Source organism: Mirounga angustirostris, unplaced genomic scaffold (assembly GCF_029215605.1).
Source record: "Mirounga angustirostris isolate CCGP_5_RB_7025 unplaced genomic scaffold, mMirAng1.0.hap1 SCAF_1, whole genome shotgun sequence".
Classification (NCBI taxonomy): Eukaryota; Metazoa; Chordata; class Mammalia; order Carnivora; family Phocidae; genus Mirounga; species Mirounga angustirostris.
This window is the reverse complement of record NW_026991709.1, coordinates 159402539-159422445: the sequence shown is the minus strand read 5'-3', so window position 1 is coordinate 159422445 and position 19907 is coordinate 159402539. Positions and strand designations below refer to the sequence as shown.

The 19907-nt window shown below is 45.8% G+C and overlaps 1 protein-coding gene across 7 annotated transcripts in view; it reads right to left on the bottom strand.

The window, feature by feature from the left end:
• Positions 1-95: 95 nt before the first annotated feature.
• The window catches only part of RAB7A (RAB7A, member RAS oncogene family), an 89652-nt gene continuing 69840 nt past the window's right edge, over positions 96-19907 (bottom strand). For 4 of the 7 annotated variants that reach the window (XM_045904223.3, XM_054504546.2, XM_064591375.1 and 1 more), the window contains 4 exons: positions 19683-19811; positions 18178-18321; positions 12408-15828; positions 96-10657 (listed from right to left, as the gene is read on the bottom strand). In XM_045904223.3, coding sequence (XP_045760179.1) covers positions 18208-18321; positions 19683-19811 — 243 coding nt within the window. In that variant the 3' untranslated portion in view covers positions 96-10657; positions 12408-15828; positions 18178-18207. Of the gene's footprint in view, positions 10658-12403; positions 15829-18177; positions 18322-19682; positions 19812-19907 lie in introns of all 7 variants that reach the window. The other 3 variants (XM_064591360.1, XM_045904226.3, XM_045904227.3) reach the window with 3 other exon arrangements.

Here is a 19907-nt window from a genome sequence, read left to right as displayed (position 1 = left end):
GGGGTCTCCCAGACGCTTATTAACGTGCAGACCTCCAGACTGCCTTCTCTGAAGAGTCGGGCAATAGGTTCAGGGAGGGTCATGGGAATCTCTCCTTTTTTTTTTTTTTTTTTTTTTAAAGATTTTATTTATTTGAGAGAGAGCATGAGAGGGAAGAGGGTCAGAGGGAGAAGCAGACTCCCTGCCGAGCAGGGAGCCCGATGCGGGACTCGATCCCGGGACTCCAGGATCATGACCTGAGCCGAAGGCAGTCGCTTAACCGACTGAGCCACCCAGGCTCCCGGGAATCTCTCCTTTACCAGGGCGATTCTTATGATCGATGAGGATCGGCAGGTTTGGGAAAGGAATTAACCAAAGCCTAGAGAGTTTAGACCCTTGGGTATTGTTACTAGTAATCCAGGACCTGCATTAGAACTTTGCTGCAGCACGGTTCTCCTGAAACGTTGCTAATGTTTCCCTGGGGTGGAGCCGAAGCCAGACTCCAGGGGTTTGTGCCCTGGGCACAGATCACCCCGGATAATTTGCCCCCCACGGGGCTGCAGTGAAGGAGGTTCTGAGAGGGTGTTGTGTAAAGGGCCTATCTCCCCTCCGCTCTCCCCAAGAAAGCCCCGGGAAAGACATTGCTTTGGGGACTGCCAATCCGCAACAAATCTTAAACTATCACAGAAGCTCTTAAACTATCACAGAAGCTCTGCAAAGCTGACACTGTCTTGGATCTTGAACTGGGAGGCTGAAAGAATATTCCAGCACCCACCTGTGGTCTCTCCCACTCAGGCTAGGCCACATCTAAGCCTGCCCAAGAGACCAACTGCTGGTCTTGGAACACCCCCAGAACAGATTTTTAGCTACCTAGAGTCCCCGCAGAGGAACCCATGGGTTAAAAATATACATACTGGGGCAGGCTGACCTGAAAGGTGACTTCTAGGGTGACATGGTGAACTGAAAGCTGGTGCACACCTGACTTAATGTAGCGCCAGCTAGCAGAGCTAGCCTCCAGAATGACCTTTTAACTGATCCCCACTGACCACAGGATGAAGCACTATTCCTGATGCTGCCTCAAGGCCTGTGCAACAAGAACCTGCGGGCCTCTCCATGTTTGGAACCCACGCTGCCAGCCCCAGTGGTTACAATGAACACCGGGGACCAGTGCTTCTTAGACTTGCCTGATCATAAAACCACTGGAGACATAATCACATGTAGAACACCACACTCTGCACGTCTCAGTACCTGGCTCACACCCAGCCTTGAGGTGCCCAAACGAAGCTCAAAAAAGCTGCAACCAATTCTTGGGCCCCTTTCTGGCTGGCTTATGTGTTAATCAACAACCTGCCTTTGTCGGTAACCCAGTACCCTACTCAGGCACACCAGTGATCAGGGACCACATTGTTCTGGTGAGTCTGTGCCTCTTTCCTATCCAGGTGAGGCATCCCGAAGGGCTGGGATATTCACCGTTTCCTCTGTGACCATATACATGTGCATATAATAAAGGCATGTGAAGAGCAGTTCTGCGGGCTTCAGGCCTTGATTAAGAAAGGAAAAGGGGTTTTCCTTTTCCTACACAGAAACGCACAAAGCAGGAATAGAAATAAACCTCCGTGCCCACTAATACTAGTCTCTTGCCAACCTGTCATCTTACAGGGCCAGGGATGCTAGAATATAGTGACTCCCAGCTCCTTTCCTAGTTCTGTATGGGGCCTTAAGCCAAAAGCCTCTGCTGATTAATCACCATCTGGACGTGTGGTTCTCCTGTACGCTTTTTTAAAAATACCAGTGCCTTCTCTCAGACCAATTGAATCCAAAGCGCTGAAGGTAGGGCCCTGGCATGAGGATGTTTTAAAGTTCTAGCTCTCCAGACAAGTCTAAGCATCACGGAGGGGGAGAATGACTGTTTCAGGTCATGTGTAAATACTGTCTTAGCAGCTCAAGCTCTGCAGCCCAACCTAAGGAGATGAGCTCCAGGGGCTCCCAGTGGTCAAAGGGGCAAGCTTCTGGGCATCCCGGCTTCCAGAATGCAGAGCAATCTGAAGCTGGGATAAAAGGGAAGCCTGGGAGGGGGCATATCACACTTCCCTGGACCATTTCACAAGGGAGGGAGGGGTGCCCAAAAGGCATTCTCTTTTCCCTTCAGCTCATACCTCCTTCCAGCAAAGCTGGCAGGGGTGGCCCACAGGCTCTCTTACAGCATTTTAGCCAAAGAAATCATTCCTCACTCCTCCCCAACACTGCAAAAAGCTCACCCTCCATTCATATAAGGGAGCTGCAGACAGAAGGCTACAGAACTCAGAACTCAGTAGCTCTCAACCTGGCCTGAGAGCTGAGTTTATATCCCTTGGTCTTGCGTGCTGTGTGATTTTGAGTACTCACAGCCAGCCTCCGCTGCAGCTGGGAGGGAGGGCTGATACCAAAGAGGTGGGGCAGTTGCGGGGAGACCTGGGGTTTCTGTGAGGCTAAGCCCTATTTTCAGGTTCGTGGACTAAATTTAGGTACTAACTGCCTTTGACCATTTTACATTAAGGGTGTCCTTTTTTAAATAAAATGTACGTAACATAAAATTTACCATTTTAATCATTTTTAGTGTACAGTTCAGTGCATTAAGTATATTCACAATGTTGTGCAACCGTCATCACTATTTCCAGAGTATTTCCATCATCCCAAATAGAAACTGTACCAACTAAATATTAACTCTCCATTCCCTCTGCTCCCAACTTCTTTCTTTCCTTCTTTCTTTCTTTTTTTTAAAAGATTTTATTTATTTATATGAGAGAGTGTGAGAGAGACATCATGAGCAGGGGGGAGGGGTAGAGGGAGAAGCAGGCTCCCCACTGAGCAGGGAGCCCAATGTGGTACTCGATCCCAGGATCCTGGGATCATGACCTGAGCTGAAGGCAGATGTTTAACCGACTGAGCCACCCAGGTGCTCCTTCTTTCTTTGTTTCTTCCTCCCTCCCTCTCTCATTCTCTCTTTCTTTCTTTCGACAGCTTGAGCATGCAAGTGGGGATGGGGTTGGGGGCACAGTGTGGAGCCTGATGTGGGGCTCCATCTCATGACCCCATGATCATGACTCCAGCCGAAATCAAGGGTCAGATGCTTAACCAACTGAGCCACCCAGGCGCCCCAGGAGCCCTTGCTTTTAAATAATCTTGACTAATAGGAATGTTTCTCATAGACACCATTGTAATTCTAGGTTGCTTTTAGTAAGATTTCATCATGTTTGGAAATATCTATAGATTCTGGCAGTGGAAGATGTCACACTTACCTGTTTAAATTTAAAAGATTCTTTCTTTTAGCTAAGCCTTTTTGGGTCCTTAGAGCCTGAGGGATGTGCCATGGGTTTGGAGATTGTGTGGTGTTTTACAGTGTACCTGTTGCACAGAAATTTTCTTGAGGTTGGCAGGAGACCCAGTGTCCATCTATTCCATTCCATGACCAATTTGTCCTAACATGGGAATCCTTGGGTTAGGTGGTGAGCATTCCAACAACTTTTATTTTTTTTATTTTTTCTAAAGATTTTATCCATTTATTTGACAGACAGCGAGAGAGGGAACACAAGCAGGGGGAGCAGGAGAGGGAGAAAGAAGCAGGCTACCCTCTGAGCAAGGAGCCCAACGTGAGGCTCAATCCCAGGACGCTGGGATCATGACCTGAGCCGAAAGCAGATGCCCAACGACTGAGCCACCCAGGCGCCCCATTCCAACAACTTTTGCTCAACCTGTGCCCACCAATTTTGTGGCTGCTTCTGAGATTCCCCTTAGCAACAGTCTTTATCTACATGAAACAACACAAACATGCACATTAATATGTCAACAGTAACCAAGAGATATTATGGCTTGCAGGCCAAGAGAAGCCCCCTGTGTGTACCGCCACCTGTTCCCACCATGGAAACTTGCACTGGAGAAAGGACTGAACCAGCAGACCTCAACAAATGGGGACTTCAGACTGCGGGCTCCACATAAATTAAGAACTATAAACTGTCCCGAACAGTTCCCATATGGACCTTGGGACATAAGCAAGGGCTGGGGGTTTCCACTAATTAAACAAGAATTGTGGTCTGAAACAAACACGAGGGGCTTCGGTTCTGGGCAGAACTCTTTCACAGCCGAAGCTCACCTGCCCTGAAATCCCCCTGTCCCCAGCTTCTATTCTCAGTTTCTTAGATTTTTCCTATTCTAGGCACTTGATATAAGTGGAATCCCACATTACATACCCTCTATGTCAGGCTTATTTTATTTAGTATGTCTTCAAGGTGCATCCATGTCATAGCATGATTCAGAATTTTATTCCTTTTAATGGCTGAGTAGTATTCCATTATATATTGCATGGAATACTATTCAGCCATTAAAGGAGTAAATTATCACATTTTGTTTATCCATTCATCTGCTGGTGGGCACTTGAATTGTTACCAGCCTTTGGCTCTTGTGGATAATGCTGCTAGGAATATGATGTATGTGTATCTCTCAGAGTCCTAGCTTTCAATTATTTGGGGTCTGTACCAGGAGTGGAATTGCTGGGTCACATGGTAATTCTACATTTAACTTGTAGCTATGTGTTTGTTTGTTTGTTTTTTGTAGCTATGTTAACTCTTTGTTTTTTTTAAATTTATTTTTATATTTTTTTTAAAGTTTTATTTATTTGACAGAGAGAGACACAGCGAGGGGAACACAAGCAGGGGGAGTGGGAGAGGGAGAAGCAGGCTCCCCACTGAGCAGGGAGCCCGATGCAGGACTCGATCCCAGGACCCCTGGATCATGGCCTGAGCCGAAAGCAGATGCTTAATGACTGAGCCACCCAGGCGCCCCTATGTCAACTCTTTGAAGAATGGCTATTTTCCACAGCAGCTGCACCATTTTACATTCCCTCCAGCATGCACAAGGGTTCCAGCTTCTCCACATCATTGCAAACACTTTTTATTTTGTGTAACAGCCACACTAATGGATGTTGGGTGCTTTGGATTTGCATTTCCCCAGTGACTAATGACATTGAACATCTCTTTCATGTGCTTATTGGCCACCTGTTTATCTTTGGAGAAATGTCTATTCAAGTCCTTTGAACATTTTTTAATTGCATTGTTTTGATATTAAGTTGTAGGATTTCTTTATATACTCTATTAATCCCTTATCAGATATATGATTTACTAAAGTTTTTAATGAAGTCCAACTTATCTATTTTGTTGTTGTCTGTGCCTTAGTGGTCCTATCCAAGAAATCATTGCCAAAGTCACTGCCATGAAGTGTCCCCCCGTTTTCTTCTTTTTTTAAATTTTATGTATTTATTTGACAGAGGGAGAGAGAGTGCACAAGCAGGGGAAGGGCAGAGGGAGAAGCAGACTCCCCCCTCCGAGGAGGGAGCCTGACTCGGGGCTCAATCTCAGGACCACAAGATCATGACCTGAGCTGAAGGCAGACGCCCAACTGACTGAGCCACCCAGGTGCCCCTCTACGTTTTCCTCTAAGAGATTTACGGTTTTAGCTATCATTCTTTGCTCCATTTTGAGTTGTGTCTATAGTGTTAGGTAAGGGCCCAACTTCTTTCTTTTGCATGTGGCTATCCAGTTTTCCCAGCATGATTTATTGAAAAGACTGTCCTTTCCCCACTCAATGGTCTTGGCACCATTGTTGAAAATTAACTGTATATGTTAAGAGTTCTCTTTTTTTTCAAAGCCCAACATGGGGCTTGAACTCACAACCCTGAAATGAAGAGTTGCATGCTTTACTGACTGAGCCAGCCAGGCGCCCGAATAAAGGTTCATTTCTGGGCTCTCTATTCTCTTCCATTGGTCTATATGTCTGTTCCTGTGCTAGTACTACATGTTTTGATTACAGTTTTTTTTTTTTTTTAAGGAGACAAATTTATTGAACATCCTGCAAAGGAGCAGCAGGTAGGACAGCAAAGGAGAGACTGCCTACACTAGTGTTTTTGCCTTTTTTTTAGAGAGGTGGGGGGAGGGGCAGAGGGAGAAGGAGAGAGAGAATTTTAAGCAGGCTCCGGCGCCCAGAGTGGAGCCTGACATGGGCTGGATCTCACCATCCTGAGATCATGACCTGAGCCAAAATCAAGAGTCAGATGCTAAACCGACTGAGCCACCCAGGCGCCCTAATGGGTTTTTCTATTCCTGCAGAAAACACCGTGAGATTTTTTTTAAAAAGATTTTATTTCTTTCACAGAGAGAGCGACTATCCCAAGATTTTGATAAAGACTGCATTGAGGGGCGCCTGGGTGGCTCAGTCAGTTAAACGTCTGCCTTCAGCTCAGGTCATGATCCCAGGGTCCTGGGGTTGAGCCCTGCATCAGGCTCCCTGCTCCACAGGAAGCCTGCTTCTCTCCCTCTCCTGCTGTCTCTCCCCCGGCTTGTGCTCTTTTACTCTCTGTCAAATAAATAGTCTTAAAAAAAAAAAAGACTGCATTGAATCTGTATAATTTTGGGTAGCACTGTTACCTTAAATTTTTTTTTTTTTAAGATTTTATTTATTTGAGAGAGAGAATGAGGGAGAGAGCATGAGAGGGGGGAGGGTCAGAGGGAGAAGCAGACTCCCTGCCGAGCAGGGAGCTCGATGTGGGACTCGATCCTGTGACTCCAGGATCATGACCTGAGCCGAAGGCAGTCGCTTAGCCAACTGAGCCACCCAGGCGCCCGCACTGTTACCTTAATATTAAGCCTTCCAATCCATGAAGATGGGATGTCTTTCCATTTATTTAGGTCTTTAATTTCTATCAGCAACGTTCTGTACTTTTCAGTGTGTAAGTCTTACATCTACCAGGTTGTTTATTTTTAATATTTTTATTCTTACTGATACTATTGTAAATGGAATTATTTTTTTTAAAGATTTTATTTATTTGACAGAGAGACACAGCAAGAGAGGGAATACAAACGGGGAGTGGGAGAGGGAGAAGCAGACTCCCCGCTGAGCAGGGAGCCTGATGTGGGGCTCGATCCCAGGACCCTGGGATCATGACCTGAGTTGAAGGCAGATGCTTAGCCAACTGAGCCACCCAGGTGCCCCAGAATTATTTTCTTAAATTTACTTTTTGAATTGTTGTTAGTGTATAGAAATGCAACTGGGGACCCCTGTGTGGCTCAGTCATCTAAGCATCTGCCAGGGTCCTAGGTGTTATATATAAATTTTATATATATATAATACTATACTATAGTATTATTAACTATAGTCATCATGCTGCACATCAATTATTACATCATGGGCTTCTTTATAACTGGAAATATGTACCTTCTGACCACCTTCACTCATTGCACCCAATTCCCACCCCCTGCCTCTGGCAACCACCAATCTGTTCTCTGTATATGAGTTTGGTTTTTTGTTTTTTAGATTCCAGATATAGGTGAGATCATATGGTATTATGTCTTTGTCTGACTTACACTTAGCACAATGCCTTCAAGGTCTAGCTATGTTGTCACAAAATGGCAAAATTTCCCTTTTATGGCTGTGTACACACACACACACACACCCATCCTATCCATCCATCGATGGGACACGTAGGTTGCTTCCAAGTCCTGACTATCCTATCATAAATAATGCTGCAGTGAACGTTGGGGTGAATATGTCTTTTGACCTTGTATTTTCATTTCCTTTGGATAAATACCCAGAAGTGGGATTGCTGGATCATATGGTAGTTCTGTTTTTAATTTTTTGAGGAACGTCCACACTGTTTTCCCTAGGGCTGCACAAGGGTTCCTTTTTCTCCACATCCTCACCAACACTTGTTATTTCTCAGCTCTTTGATTTTAGCCATTCTGACGGGTGATAGCTCATTGTGGTTTTGATTTGCATTTCCTTGATGATAAGTGATGTTGAGCACCCTTTCACATATCCATTAGCCATCTATCTTTGGAAAAATGTCTATTCAGCTCCTCTGACCATTTTTTTTTTTCTTTTTGCTATTGAGTTAAAGTTCTTTATTTTTTTTAAAGATTTTATTTATTTGACAGAGAGAGAGACAGCGAGAGAGAGAGAGCACAAGCAGGGGGAGTGGGAGAGGGAGAAGCAGGCTTCCCGCCGAGCAGGGAGCCCGATGTGGGGCTCGATCTCAAGACCCTGGGATCATGACCTGAGCCGAAGGCAGACCCTCAACCAACTGAGCCACCCAGGCGCCCCGAGTTAAAGTTCTTTATATATATATATAGATAGATAGATGATAGATGATGTATAAATATTTTCTCCATATTTAAATTGTTGAATATTTTTCAAATGCTTCTTCTACATTAATTGATGGGATCATGTTTTTGTCCCTTGATTGTAAGATTTTATTTATTTGTCAGAGTGAGTGAGTGAGCACAAGCAGGGGGAGCAGCAGGCAGAGGGAGAAGCAGGCTCCCCACTGAGCAAGAAGCCCAATGTGGGACTCGATCCCAGGACCCTGGGATCATGACCTGAGCTGAAGGCAGACACTTAACCAATTAAGCCACCCAGGCGCCTCCATTTTCCCTCCATTCTATAAATATGGATTATATTGATAGATTTTCATGTTGAAGCATCCTTGCATTCTAGGAATAAACCCCACTTGGCCATGGTGTATAATCCTTTTAAAAGGCTTCAGCATTTTTCTAGCAGTCACAGAATCAATGACCTAATTGCATTTTGGTGCTCTTCAGGATAACCTGAATTAAAGTCAGAGTTGGAGGATCCTATCCGATGGCAAGGAATTGAAAAGACAAGTTTCCTGGCCCTTCCACAACTCCTAGACAAAACAATCCCCAAACAGTCCTTTTTGGCGGGGGTGGGTGGGGGGGAAAAAGACCAGAGAGAGCCAGGGTACTTTTTCTGAACTGACAGCCACGCTAGAAAGCAACAGATACAGATGCAAACCCAACTATCGAATTCACCACTTCAGTTCAATAGGCCCTCCCAGGTGGCTTTTTCCTTCCTTAAAGCTCGAAATGTATTATGCCTTTACCCTTTCCCCTCCCTGGCCTAAAGAAGGGAGTAATAATTCACTCATGAACTAGACTAAAGCTCAAGTGGCTAACAAAATTCCAGCACTGGCTCCCTTCGTGTAATTCCAGCAAAATTCCATGTACCCCCGCAAAAGAGGGCATCTTCAGCCTCGCAGGCTGAATGGAGGCGGGACTTCTGCCAACTGAAGAGCCAGGAAAGGGAATGTGAAAGCATAGTGCTCCTCTCCTCGAAGTAAAGAGGGAGGCACAGGGTGCGCCATGCCAGCACTCAGGTTATCTTCCAGACATCTGGCATCTCCCAACTGGCCAGGAAACGAAGGGTATGGAGGGCTGGCAGTCAGAGAGGGATGGGCAGAGCAGTCCGGCCAGTGCCTCACCAAGCCATAAGCCAGATCTCCCGAAGCAGGTGTAGTCCACTCAGAATTCTTGGCCAGCACTTGCACAAGGCACTTTATGACCTATGAGCAAGGTAGGCAAGTTTTAAGTGAGGTGGGTCCTCAATTAATGATCATTATGAGGTACTCAGGAATGAGATTACAGCGTTGCATTTTCTTCCAATAGTTTTTAAATTTTATTTTTAGTGTGTTAATTTTAGTGTGCTGGCTTTGCAGATGCCCTCAACAAATTCTTCTTCTTTTTTTAAAGTAATCTATACACACCCAACATGGGGTCTGAACTCACAACATGACCCCAAGATCAAGAGTTGGATGCTCTACCAACTGAGCTAGCCAGGTGCCCCTTTCCAAGTTTTTTTTTTTTAAGATTTTATTTTTTGACAGAGAGATACACAGCGAGAGAGGGAACACAAGCAGGGGGAGTGGGAGAGGGAGAAGCAGGCTTCCCGCTGAGCAGGGAGCCCGATGCGGGGCTCGATCCCAGGACCCTGGGATCATGACCGGAGCCGAAGGCAGACGCTTAACGACTGAGCCACCCAGGCGCCCCCCTTTCCAAGTTTTTAAGAGCAGCTAGAAAACTGGATATTGTGTGGTATCTTCCAGTTTAAAAATATTGGTTGGATGTGTGTAGGGAAAGTGGGGTCAAAAATTAATGGGCAGGACTGCAACTTAGTGTGTGTGGGGGCGTACAGCTAGAACACACATCTGAGATCTTTTTTTTTAAGCCTAAATCCTCTTCTGTCTCTTAGGAACCAGCAATGGGCCGTACATGTAATTTTAACTCAAAAAATACTTACGGTAGTATTTTTCACCACTTCAACTCTGGCTGCACATTAGAATCACCTGGAAAGGGCACCTGGGTGGCTCCGTTGGCTAAGCGTCTGCCTTTGGCTCAGGTCATGAACCCAGGGTCCTGGGATAGAGCCCCACACATCGGGCTCCCTGCTCAGCCGTGAGTCTGCTTCTCCCTCACCCGCTGCCCCTCCCCCCAGCTTGTGCTGTCTTTCTCAAATAAATAAGATCTTTGAAAAAAGAAAAAAAAGTCACCTGGAGAGGTTTTAAAAAACTACCTTGGGGTACCTGGGTGGCTCAGTTGGTTAAGTGTCTGCCTTTGGCTCAGGTCATGATCCCAGGGTCCTGGGATTGAGTCCCCACATTGGGCTCTCTGCTCAGCAGGGAGTCTGCTTCTCCCTCTCCCTCTGTGCTTGCTCTCTCTCATAAATAAATAAATCTTTATTAAAAAAAAAAAAAAAGGCTATCTTGGGGGCACCTGCCTGGCTCAGTAGGTGGAGCACATGACTCGATCTCCAGGTTGTGAGTTTGAGCCCCACGATGGGTGTAGAGATTACATGAAATCTGGAAAAAAAAAGAAAAAAAAAAAAAAAAGGTTACCTGGGATACCCCAGCACTGTCAAGTTTAATAAATCGGGTGGGATCCAGGCCTCCAGCTGACTTTTTTTTTTAAGATTTTATTTGACACAGAGAGACATAGCGAGAGAGGGAACACAAGCAGAGGGAGAGGGAGAAGCAGGCTTCCCGACAAGCAGGGAGCCCGATGTGGGGCTCGATCCCAGGACCCTGGGATCATGACCTGAGCTGAAGGCAGACGCTTAACGACTGAGCCAAAGCAAAAGAGAGAGCACACACAAGTGAGGGGAATGACAGAGGGAGAGAATCTTGAAGCAGACTTCTTGCTGAGCGCAGAGCCCGATGCAGGGCTCAGTCTCAGGACCCTGAGATCATGACCTGAGCCGAAGGCAGACGCTTAACCGACTGAGCCATCTAGGTGCCCCTCAATAAAATCTTTAAAAAAAAAAGATCCAGGGGCACCTGGGTGGCTCAGTCGGTTAAGCGACTGCCTTCGGCTCAGGTCATGATCCTGGAGTCCCTGGATCGAGTCCCACATCGGGCTCCCTGCTCGGCAGGGAGTCTGCTTCTCCCTCTCCCACTCCCCGTTTGTGTTCCCTCTCTCGCTGTGTCTTTCTCTGTCAAATAAATAAATAAAATATTAAAAAAAAAAAAAAGATCCAGTTTGAGGAAAGTACACGGTCAACTTACAATTAGGATGAGACAGGGTGCCGGGGTGGCTCAGTCGGTTAAGAAACTGCCTTCGGCTCAGGTCATGATCCCAGAATCCTGGGATCGAGTCCCACATCAGGTTCCCTGTTCTGCGGGGAGCCTGCTTCTCCCTCTCCCACTCCCCCTGCTTGTGTTCCCTCTCTCGCTGTGTCTCTGTCAAATAAATAAAATCTTAAAAAAAAAACCAAAACAATTAGGATGAGACATGGTCAGAATGAGTTTCAAGGTCCTTTCAAAGCAAGGAAGGGTCAAAGTCAATGTGAGGTACAGGAAGGTTGTCAAGGTCACAATGAAGGTTAAGAGGTTCAATATCAAGGTCATGTTTATGTGCAAGGTCAGGCTGGGGGCAAAAATCACAGGTCTTTGGAGAGTGTCTGGCTTAGCATCAGGGCTTGGGGTCAGGATTAGTGAAACAAGATGAATAAAACTCATCAATATACATTCACCTCAACAGCCAGCTCTGAGAGTTTGAGCCAATTAAGAGGAGTCTAATTAATGTAAGCATGCTCAGTCTCAATTATTTGATTTACAAAACTCCTAACTGCATGTTAGCATAAACCAAGATGGACAAGAAGTGTGCTCCATATGTTCATCTCTCTGGCACATTATTTCTCTGAGGTAGAGTGAATTAGCATGAATCTAATTAGTGCTATTGAAAAGCATCATTATTTAGTTCAAACAAGCTCAGTCTCAGACATTCTTCCTAAAGGCAAAACCTTATTGCTGGCTAGTATTAACTAACATGAACATAAGCAATTCAACATATACATTCATCTCAAAGGCATATTCTTAAGAAGTGGGAGGAATTAAGATCGATCTGATTAGGAGTTTGGATAAGAATTCCTGTTAGTGTAAGGCACTGGGGTGACTCAGGTCATGATCTCCAGGTCTTGGGATCGAGCCCTTCATCAGGCTTCCTGCTCTGTGGGGAGCCTGCTTCTCCCTCTCCCTCTGCCTGCCGCTCCCCGCTGCTTGTGCGCTCACATGCTCTGTCAAATAAATAAAAAATAAAATCAGGGGCACCTGCCTGGGTGGCTCAGTCGGTTAAGCGTTTGCCTTCAGCTCAGGTCATGATCCCAGGGTCCTGGGATAAAGCTCCACGTCCGGCTCTCAGCTCAGCAGGGAGTCTGCTTCTTCCTCTCCCTCTGCTTGTGTTCTGTCTCTCTCTCAAATGAATAAATAAAATCTTTTAAAAAAAAGAAAAAATAGAAGAATTCCTATTAATGCAACAAACAGCCCCAGACTCCTTATAGATTGTTGGAGTAAACTGCAAGTAAGCACTGCAATACACATTCATACTGTGAGACAGTGAATTTGGATCAAACTAAGGCATACTATTTATTTATTTATTTAAAAGATTTTATTTATTTGTCAGAGAGAGAGCACAAGCAGGGGGAGCGGCAGGCAGAGGGAGAAACAGACTCCCCAGTGAGCAGGGAGCCCGATGTGAGGCTCAATCCCAGGACCCCGGGATCATGACCTGAGCCAAAGGCAGCTGCTTAACTGACTGAGCCACCCAGGTGTCCCTAAGGCATACTATTAAAACAAATTTATATTAGTGCAACAAATTCATTTCCATTCTTCTCAAAATTCTTGTTTGAGCAAACTGAGATGAATGGAAACACAGCAACACATGTTCATCTCAATTCACCTTTTTAAGATTTATTTATTTGGAAGAGAGCAAGAGTAAGAGCGTACAAGCAGTTGGGGGGGGGAGCAGCAGAGGGAGAGGGAGAAGCAGGCCTCTTGCTGAGCAGGGAGCAGGAAGTGGGGCTCAATCCCAGGAACCAGAGATCATGACCCGAGCCAAAACCAAGAGTTGGACACTCAACTGACTGAACCAGCCAGGTGCCTTTCAGCCATTACCTCTTACTATAAGTGGTCATCTCAAAATGAAAGAAGTCAACGTCAGGATGGTTATCAGTTTTAGACTGATGGTTGTGATCAGAGGTCAAGGTCCATTTCCATGTCACATTTAAGGTTAGGACCAGCGAGTATGATCGAGGAATAGGAGCCTGGTTTGTAGAAGTGAGCATCACACAGATCCATAAACCAGAGAAGATCTAGGCCATGAGGCACTAGCCATGGTGGAGTTGTAATTGTGAGCTTCTATTTTTTTTTTTTTCTTAAAAGGTTTATTTATTTGAGAAAGAGAGCGGAGGAAGGGGCAGAGGGAGAGAATATCCAAGCTGACTCCTGCCGAGCGTACAGCCTGATGCGGGGCTCGATCTCACGACCCATGAGATCGTGACCTGAACCAAAACCAAGAGTTGGACATTTAACCGACTGAGCCACCCAGGTGCCCCAGTTGTGAGCTTCTGAAAATACTATTTGTAACAAACAAACTGAGCCAAGAGTAGGCACGGGGAAAGGAACCAACTGAGGAACCTGAGAAGTGGAAATGTAGAAAAGTGTGGTGAAAGAGAATCCAAGAGCTTAGTCAATGGGGGCATTTCTAGAAGCAAAACCTACACCAACCCTGATTGAAACACTACTTATAAATTTGGTTCTAGGTGGCATATATTCAATTCCAGCTGGTGACCTATAATATTAGAATACAGGGCCCCCTGCTGCCACATCTTCCTCTCCTGTGAAAAATCAGAAATCCAGAAATATGATACCTAAGTATTAGCAACTACGCCAACTACAAAACAGAAAAGAGCACAAAGGCTAATTACGCTCATACCCGACAGGCTGTGCACGGTCCACAGGCACAGTCTGTAGTTGCTCCTCCACAGGGACAATGTTTTCTCTATTCAGAGTCCCCACACCCCATCACTGTGATTAAAAACACCAAAACCAAAAACTAGGGACAGGCACTATAGGGCCAGACGTGACAAGGCCTTTCTGCCTCAAAGGCACCACATGTGCCCAGTTATGAAGGGCTCTTTGGCTTGATAAAGCATCGGCTATGATTAGCTAACATGGTCTCTACTGAGCCAAGGGTCTAGAAGAAGGAAAAAAGACAGGGCAAAGGCAGATGATCTTTGTTCTTGTTACATTTTATTGGCATCACGTTCATCTCTTTACAGAAGAACTTGGCCCACACCCTAGAATGTAGACCTTTGGAAAAAGAGGAAGTGCTCCGTTAAGCAAGCTACAATGCAGGGGCAGATCCTAGGGAGGGGGCAGAACTGCCAGGGTTCCATACCAAAGAAACAGGTTAATGAATAGTGGGCAATACTGGGAGTTGGTGGGGAAAAGGAGAAAAAGGTTTGCTAACCTAAGGATACCACAACCCTGAAAGGAGTGCCTTCTAGAACAAAGGTAAAATCACTAGGACAGATCTGTTAGGATTTTCCTTTTCCTCTTAATCAGTAGGATGCTGACCTAATAGGGGAGTTTTGAAGTGTGGAGCAGAAGGGGGGGGGTAAGGGGGGGAGGAAAAATGAGAATTTTAATTTCTGAAACAACAGCCATTTATCCATTGCACACACCACTGTATTATGCAAATCAACCTTTTGGAAAATGTAGACACAGAAGGGAACTAGACAGTGTTCCCCCTGGAGAGATGAAAAGCTTTTTGGCTCGTAAGTCTTTGATAAAAGGCGTACATAATTCTTGTGTCTCCTGTACAGAATACTGCCTCTAGCTGGACTTCTGCATTCTGAGTTGCTAACACTCTGCAATCCAGACAGGGTTCAACCCTCCATCTTACACGCCTGCATTACAGGACTTAAACACATAATCCAAGAATTTCTTACACTAATTTATACATTTTTAATTGGTTGCATATATTAACATGTACTATAAGATTCTTTTCTAAGAAGCATTACATAATAAATGGATACTGTAAAAAGATCTGATTAGTTAAAAGTAACAAGCATTAACAGATACATACAAAACTCAGCCTGATCAGACTGGGTGTGAGCCTGTAATGAAGCATGGGGCACCAGCCTTCCCAAGTGGTAGCCTTCACAGGAGGGAGGGGCGGGGGTAGGGGGTAAAAAGACCACAAGACCGTTAAAAAAATCAGATAACTAATTAGACACAGATTAACTGTAAACAGTTCTCTCTCCCCAGTGACAAAAAGAATAAGCTTCCGATGCTGACTCCACACCAGAACGATTTCTACAGCTTGCCTGTTGTGCTGCCGTACAAGGGCTGATGTGGTGGGTGGGCAGACCCCGAGGGAGTCATCACAGGCCTGGGCTGGAGTCTGTCTGCTTGTATCAGGGCTGTGTGTGTGTGTGTGTGTGTAAGGGTGAGTGTGTTTGATGGGGTTTCTTTTGGCAGCTGGATTCGATAGATGACTTTATGTTTTGTTTGGAAGAGGAGAGGGGGCTTGTGTCGGAAGGCCTAAGTGTGTTCTTTGTTTGTGAAGGACTCTGTGCTCTGCTCTCACTGCCCCTTCAGCAACTGCAGCTTTCCCCTGAGGGCTTGGCCCGGTCGTTCTTGTCCAGTTTGATGGGTTCGGGGAATTCATTGTACAGCTCCACCTCTGTTTCCTGGGCAGGGAGAGAGAGAAAGGTCTGTTACTCAGGGTATGGGGAACTTCCGAGCTCAGCGGTGCTCTTCCATAGCTCTCGGTGGGCAGGGGGCTGGGGGACAGACGCGGCAGTGAAGGGAGGGCTCTGGCAGAAGGTGCTCAACTCTCAAGGGCTGAGCAAGGGGACGACAGGTTTTGTGACAACCCTGGGAAAATGTGAAGAGAGAAACCGAGCAGGAAGAGCTGCAATCGATACTGAGCAGTCAGGACACAGCTGACTCATGCTCTCCATCATCATGATGGAGATCTGGTGGCTTGGGGACCACAGCCAGCTCACAAATGCTTTCTGCGTGCTCCTTATCATCTCATCACCAACACTTTGAAAATCAGACTTCAACATGGGCTGGATTTTGGCAGCTCTTAGCACTTCCACAAGGCAAGTATGGGCTGGAGCATGAGTGCTCCCTGCCCTCTCAGTCCCAAAACATTCCTCTAGTTCCCTATTTGCCATTTATTTTTCTGGACTGATGGCCCGTTTTCTTTTTTTCCCAAAGGTTTAGGAGGGTTTTGCCTCTAAATGCTGCATACTTAGAAACCAGCTATGGATGAATTTTATCACCAACTGTGGTGAGAGGTCATAGGAGATGGACCGTGGTCAGTTTAGTGTGACTTTTTGCTGAAATAACATGTGTCTAGTGAGGAGCAGCTTTCCACTTCCTGGTGCAGGAAAACAGTTTGTTACTTCAACACTGAGCACCTATGTGACAGGCAGTGTTCTATAAAAATAAAAACCTCTAAGAATACACATTAAAAAAACAAAAAGGTTTACTGAGATAAATTCAGTGGTTTTTAGTGTATTCACAAATTGGGCAACCATCACCACTAATTCCACAAATTTTCTTCACCCCATAGAAACCCTGCACCCATTAGCAGTCATTCCCCAGCCCCACCAGACACCCCCAAGCCTTGGCAATCACTGACATCTACTTTCTGTCTTTACAGATTTGCCTATTTTGGATATTTCATTTGATGGGACATTTGTTTTTATTTCTGCTTTTTGGCTATTATGAGTAATGCTATTATGAATATTCATGTACAAGACTTTGTGTGGACAGGTTTTTGTTTCTCCTGGGTAACACCTAGGAGTGGAATTGCTGGGTCATATAGTGACGCTTCATGTTTAACTTTTTGAGGAACTGCCAGACCGCTTTCCAAAGTGGGTGCACCATTTTACATTCCCACCAGCACCTAGGAGTATATTTAATACGAAAGGCAAAGGATGTGAAAAGTGATACAGTGTCACTGAAGGAGAGCACACAAAACCTAAAATAATAGCTGTTACGGACTGAATGTCTGTGTCTCTCCAAAATTTCTATGTTAAAATCCTAATCCCCAGTGTGCTAGTATTAGGATTAAGAAAGTAATGAAGGTGAAATGAGGTCATAAAGGATGGGGCCCTGATCTGACAGGATCAGTGTGTCCTTGTAAGAAAAGACATCAGAGAGTGGGGGTTCCCACTTGCTCGCGCTTGCTGTTGAGTACAGAGGAAAAGCCACGCACCCGAGGACAGGAGAAAGACGGCGGTCTGCAAATGGGGAAGGGAGCCCTTAGCAGAAAGTGAATTTGCTGGCACCTTGATTATAAACCTCTGGCCTCCACAACTGAGAGACGATAAAAGCCTGCTATTTTGCCACCCAGTCTGCAATATTTTGTAATGGTACCCAAAGCACACTACTAAGAGCTCTGATGCGCAATCCCAATTAGAATCTCAATAAGGTTTTGTATTTCGGAAGGGTGAGGAAGGAAAAAGGTGGAACTGGAATAAAATTCTCAGTCTAAATGGAAAATGCACCAAAATAGCAAAAAACAAAACAAAACAAAAAAACCCAAAACCAAAACCAAACAAACCCCCAAACCAACAAAAAAACCCCCACAAAAAAGTCTTTTTGTCAGTCACTAGTCACTTGTCAGCAGAGGTCAGACTACAATATAAAGGCAGTCAAATCAAGATGGTCCAGGCAAGGAACATGCACGCTGCCAAACAGACTGGGAAGACCCAATTTTGGAAGACCAAAAATAGATCCCAATATACATGAGCATTAAATACACAAAGGTAATGCTTCAGTCCACTGGGGAAAGTGGTTTATTTAACAATTTGCTGCTAATAATTGAAACAACTGGCTATCCCGCTAAAAGAAAAAAGGTGAGTCCCTATTTCCTGCCATAAGCCAAAATAAATTTCAATTGAATTAGACAACAAATCATCCAGACACAGGAAACCCAGACACTTAAAATGACACACCTAACAAAAATTACTTTTTTCGATGCCCCAGAAAGACAGCAGAGTTGGAAAAGTCACTTGCCATACCGGTCAAGTTAATTCCGGTTCACAGAAGGCTCACGGGAAGCGGCGGGCGCCCAGGCCAGTGCCACGGGCTGGCGGTGTGCAGCAGGGGGGCCCGACGACTGGCTGCACGGCAGCAGGGCCCCACACGGTGCCGGCCATTTGCTGCTGAGCAGGAAGAGAAGGACTGAAGTATGAGTGCCTTTGAGGAAAGTGATCTGGCACCATCTTTTGAAAGCGCACATACCTTTCAATCTAACAATCTTACTCCTGAGAGGCTAGGCGTGTAGGAACAAAAAAACATTCTAATAAGGCTACAGGGACAGCAATATTCACAGAGAAAAACTGTTGGTGATGCCAGTCAGCAGGGAGCTGGTGGAAACAATTCCCCAGACCTGTTTAGATTTGCATGCAAGTGTAGGAACACGAGGAAAAGCATATTCAGTTACTGACATAGGTGTGAAGGTGGGTTAAACGAAGGGGGAGCGGGGGAGGCAAAGGCCTTGGGCCTGCATCCTGTTTGTATCAGTGTTGCTCAGTGGGGGCTCTCCTAGTGTTTTGGGTGGATCGATTTCTTTCATCACGGAACACTCAGTGCAGCCTCCAGCCCTTGGAACAACCCATTCCAGGTACTTCCCTGCCCACAGGTCCAGATGCCCTGTCCTGCTGAGAACTGGTACCTTCTATAAACCCAGTTTCCTGGAGCTGGCAGAACCTGCCTTGCCCTTTACAGCCACCACGTGCTTCCTTAAAATGTTCTCCGCATTTTCTGGTTTGCACCTCACCTGACACTCACCCGCTCCCCAAGTCTGACCATCACAGATGACTGATGGTGCCTCACAATCTGTCCTAACTCACTGGCCCCCAAAGAGCTGCTGAATCAAAAGAACCTTCAACTCCCTCATGTCAACAAGAAGTAACGGTCTCTTTTTCTGGGAACAGTTGAGTAAACAACATAAATCAGAAAGAACACCTCACTCAAGGAATACAATTCCCAGAACTTCTGGTTAAGCTTCCCTTCTGGTGATCTGGTGATCCAATATAACCAGTTACGAGAACGCCAAGAGCGAACCCATCTCATTCCATCTTCACAACCACCCTCCAAATCAAGTATTATTTGACAGAGGAGGGTATGGAAGCTCAGAAATGATTTAAAAACAAACAAACAAATGATGGGTAGCAGACCTGGGATTTGAATTCAAGTTTATCCCCTCCTTCAGTAGGAGCCATCTGACTAAGGGCCTCCTAGTGGTCTCATCTCCTAACAGCATGCAGAGAGAGTAAGAACATACCCAAATAAGGGTGGCCTCAGCCTGTCTTCATTGCCCTTGCATTGTATAGGTTATTCACAAACAAGTGAAATTTCTGGAAGCTTTAGCAGAATGCCTCATTGCCTTCCCAGACAAACACACGGGTTCTTCTGGCTACATAGAAAAAAGAGCTAAGAAAGATTAAGGACAAGAAAGCCAGGCAGGGGCTGGGTCGATGGTCAGTCACCAGAGGGAGCCAGACAGCTGCAAGAGACCCACCTGTTTAAGTGCATTCCGCGCAATTGTCTGGAACGCCTGCTCCACATTGATGGCCTCCTTGGCACTGGTCTCGAAGTAGGGAATGTTGTTTTTGCTGTAGCACCAGGCCTGTGCCCGCTTTGTGGCCACCTGGAAAAGGAAGAAGGGTGTACGTGGGCTCCCAATAGAGGCAGCCAGCACGGGTGAGGGAGCAGACCGGGGATGAGGGTGTGCAGGGGTTCGAGG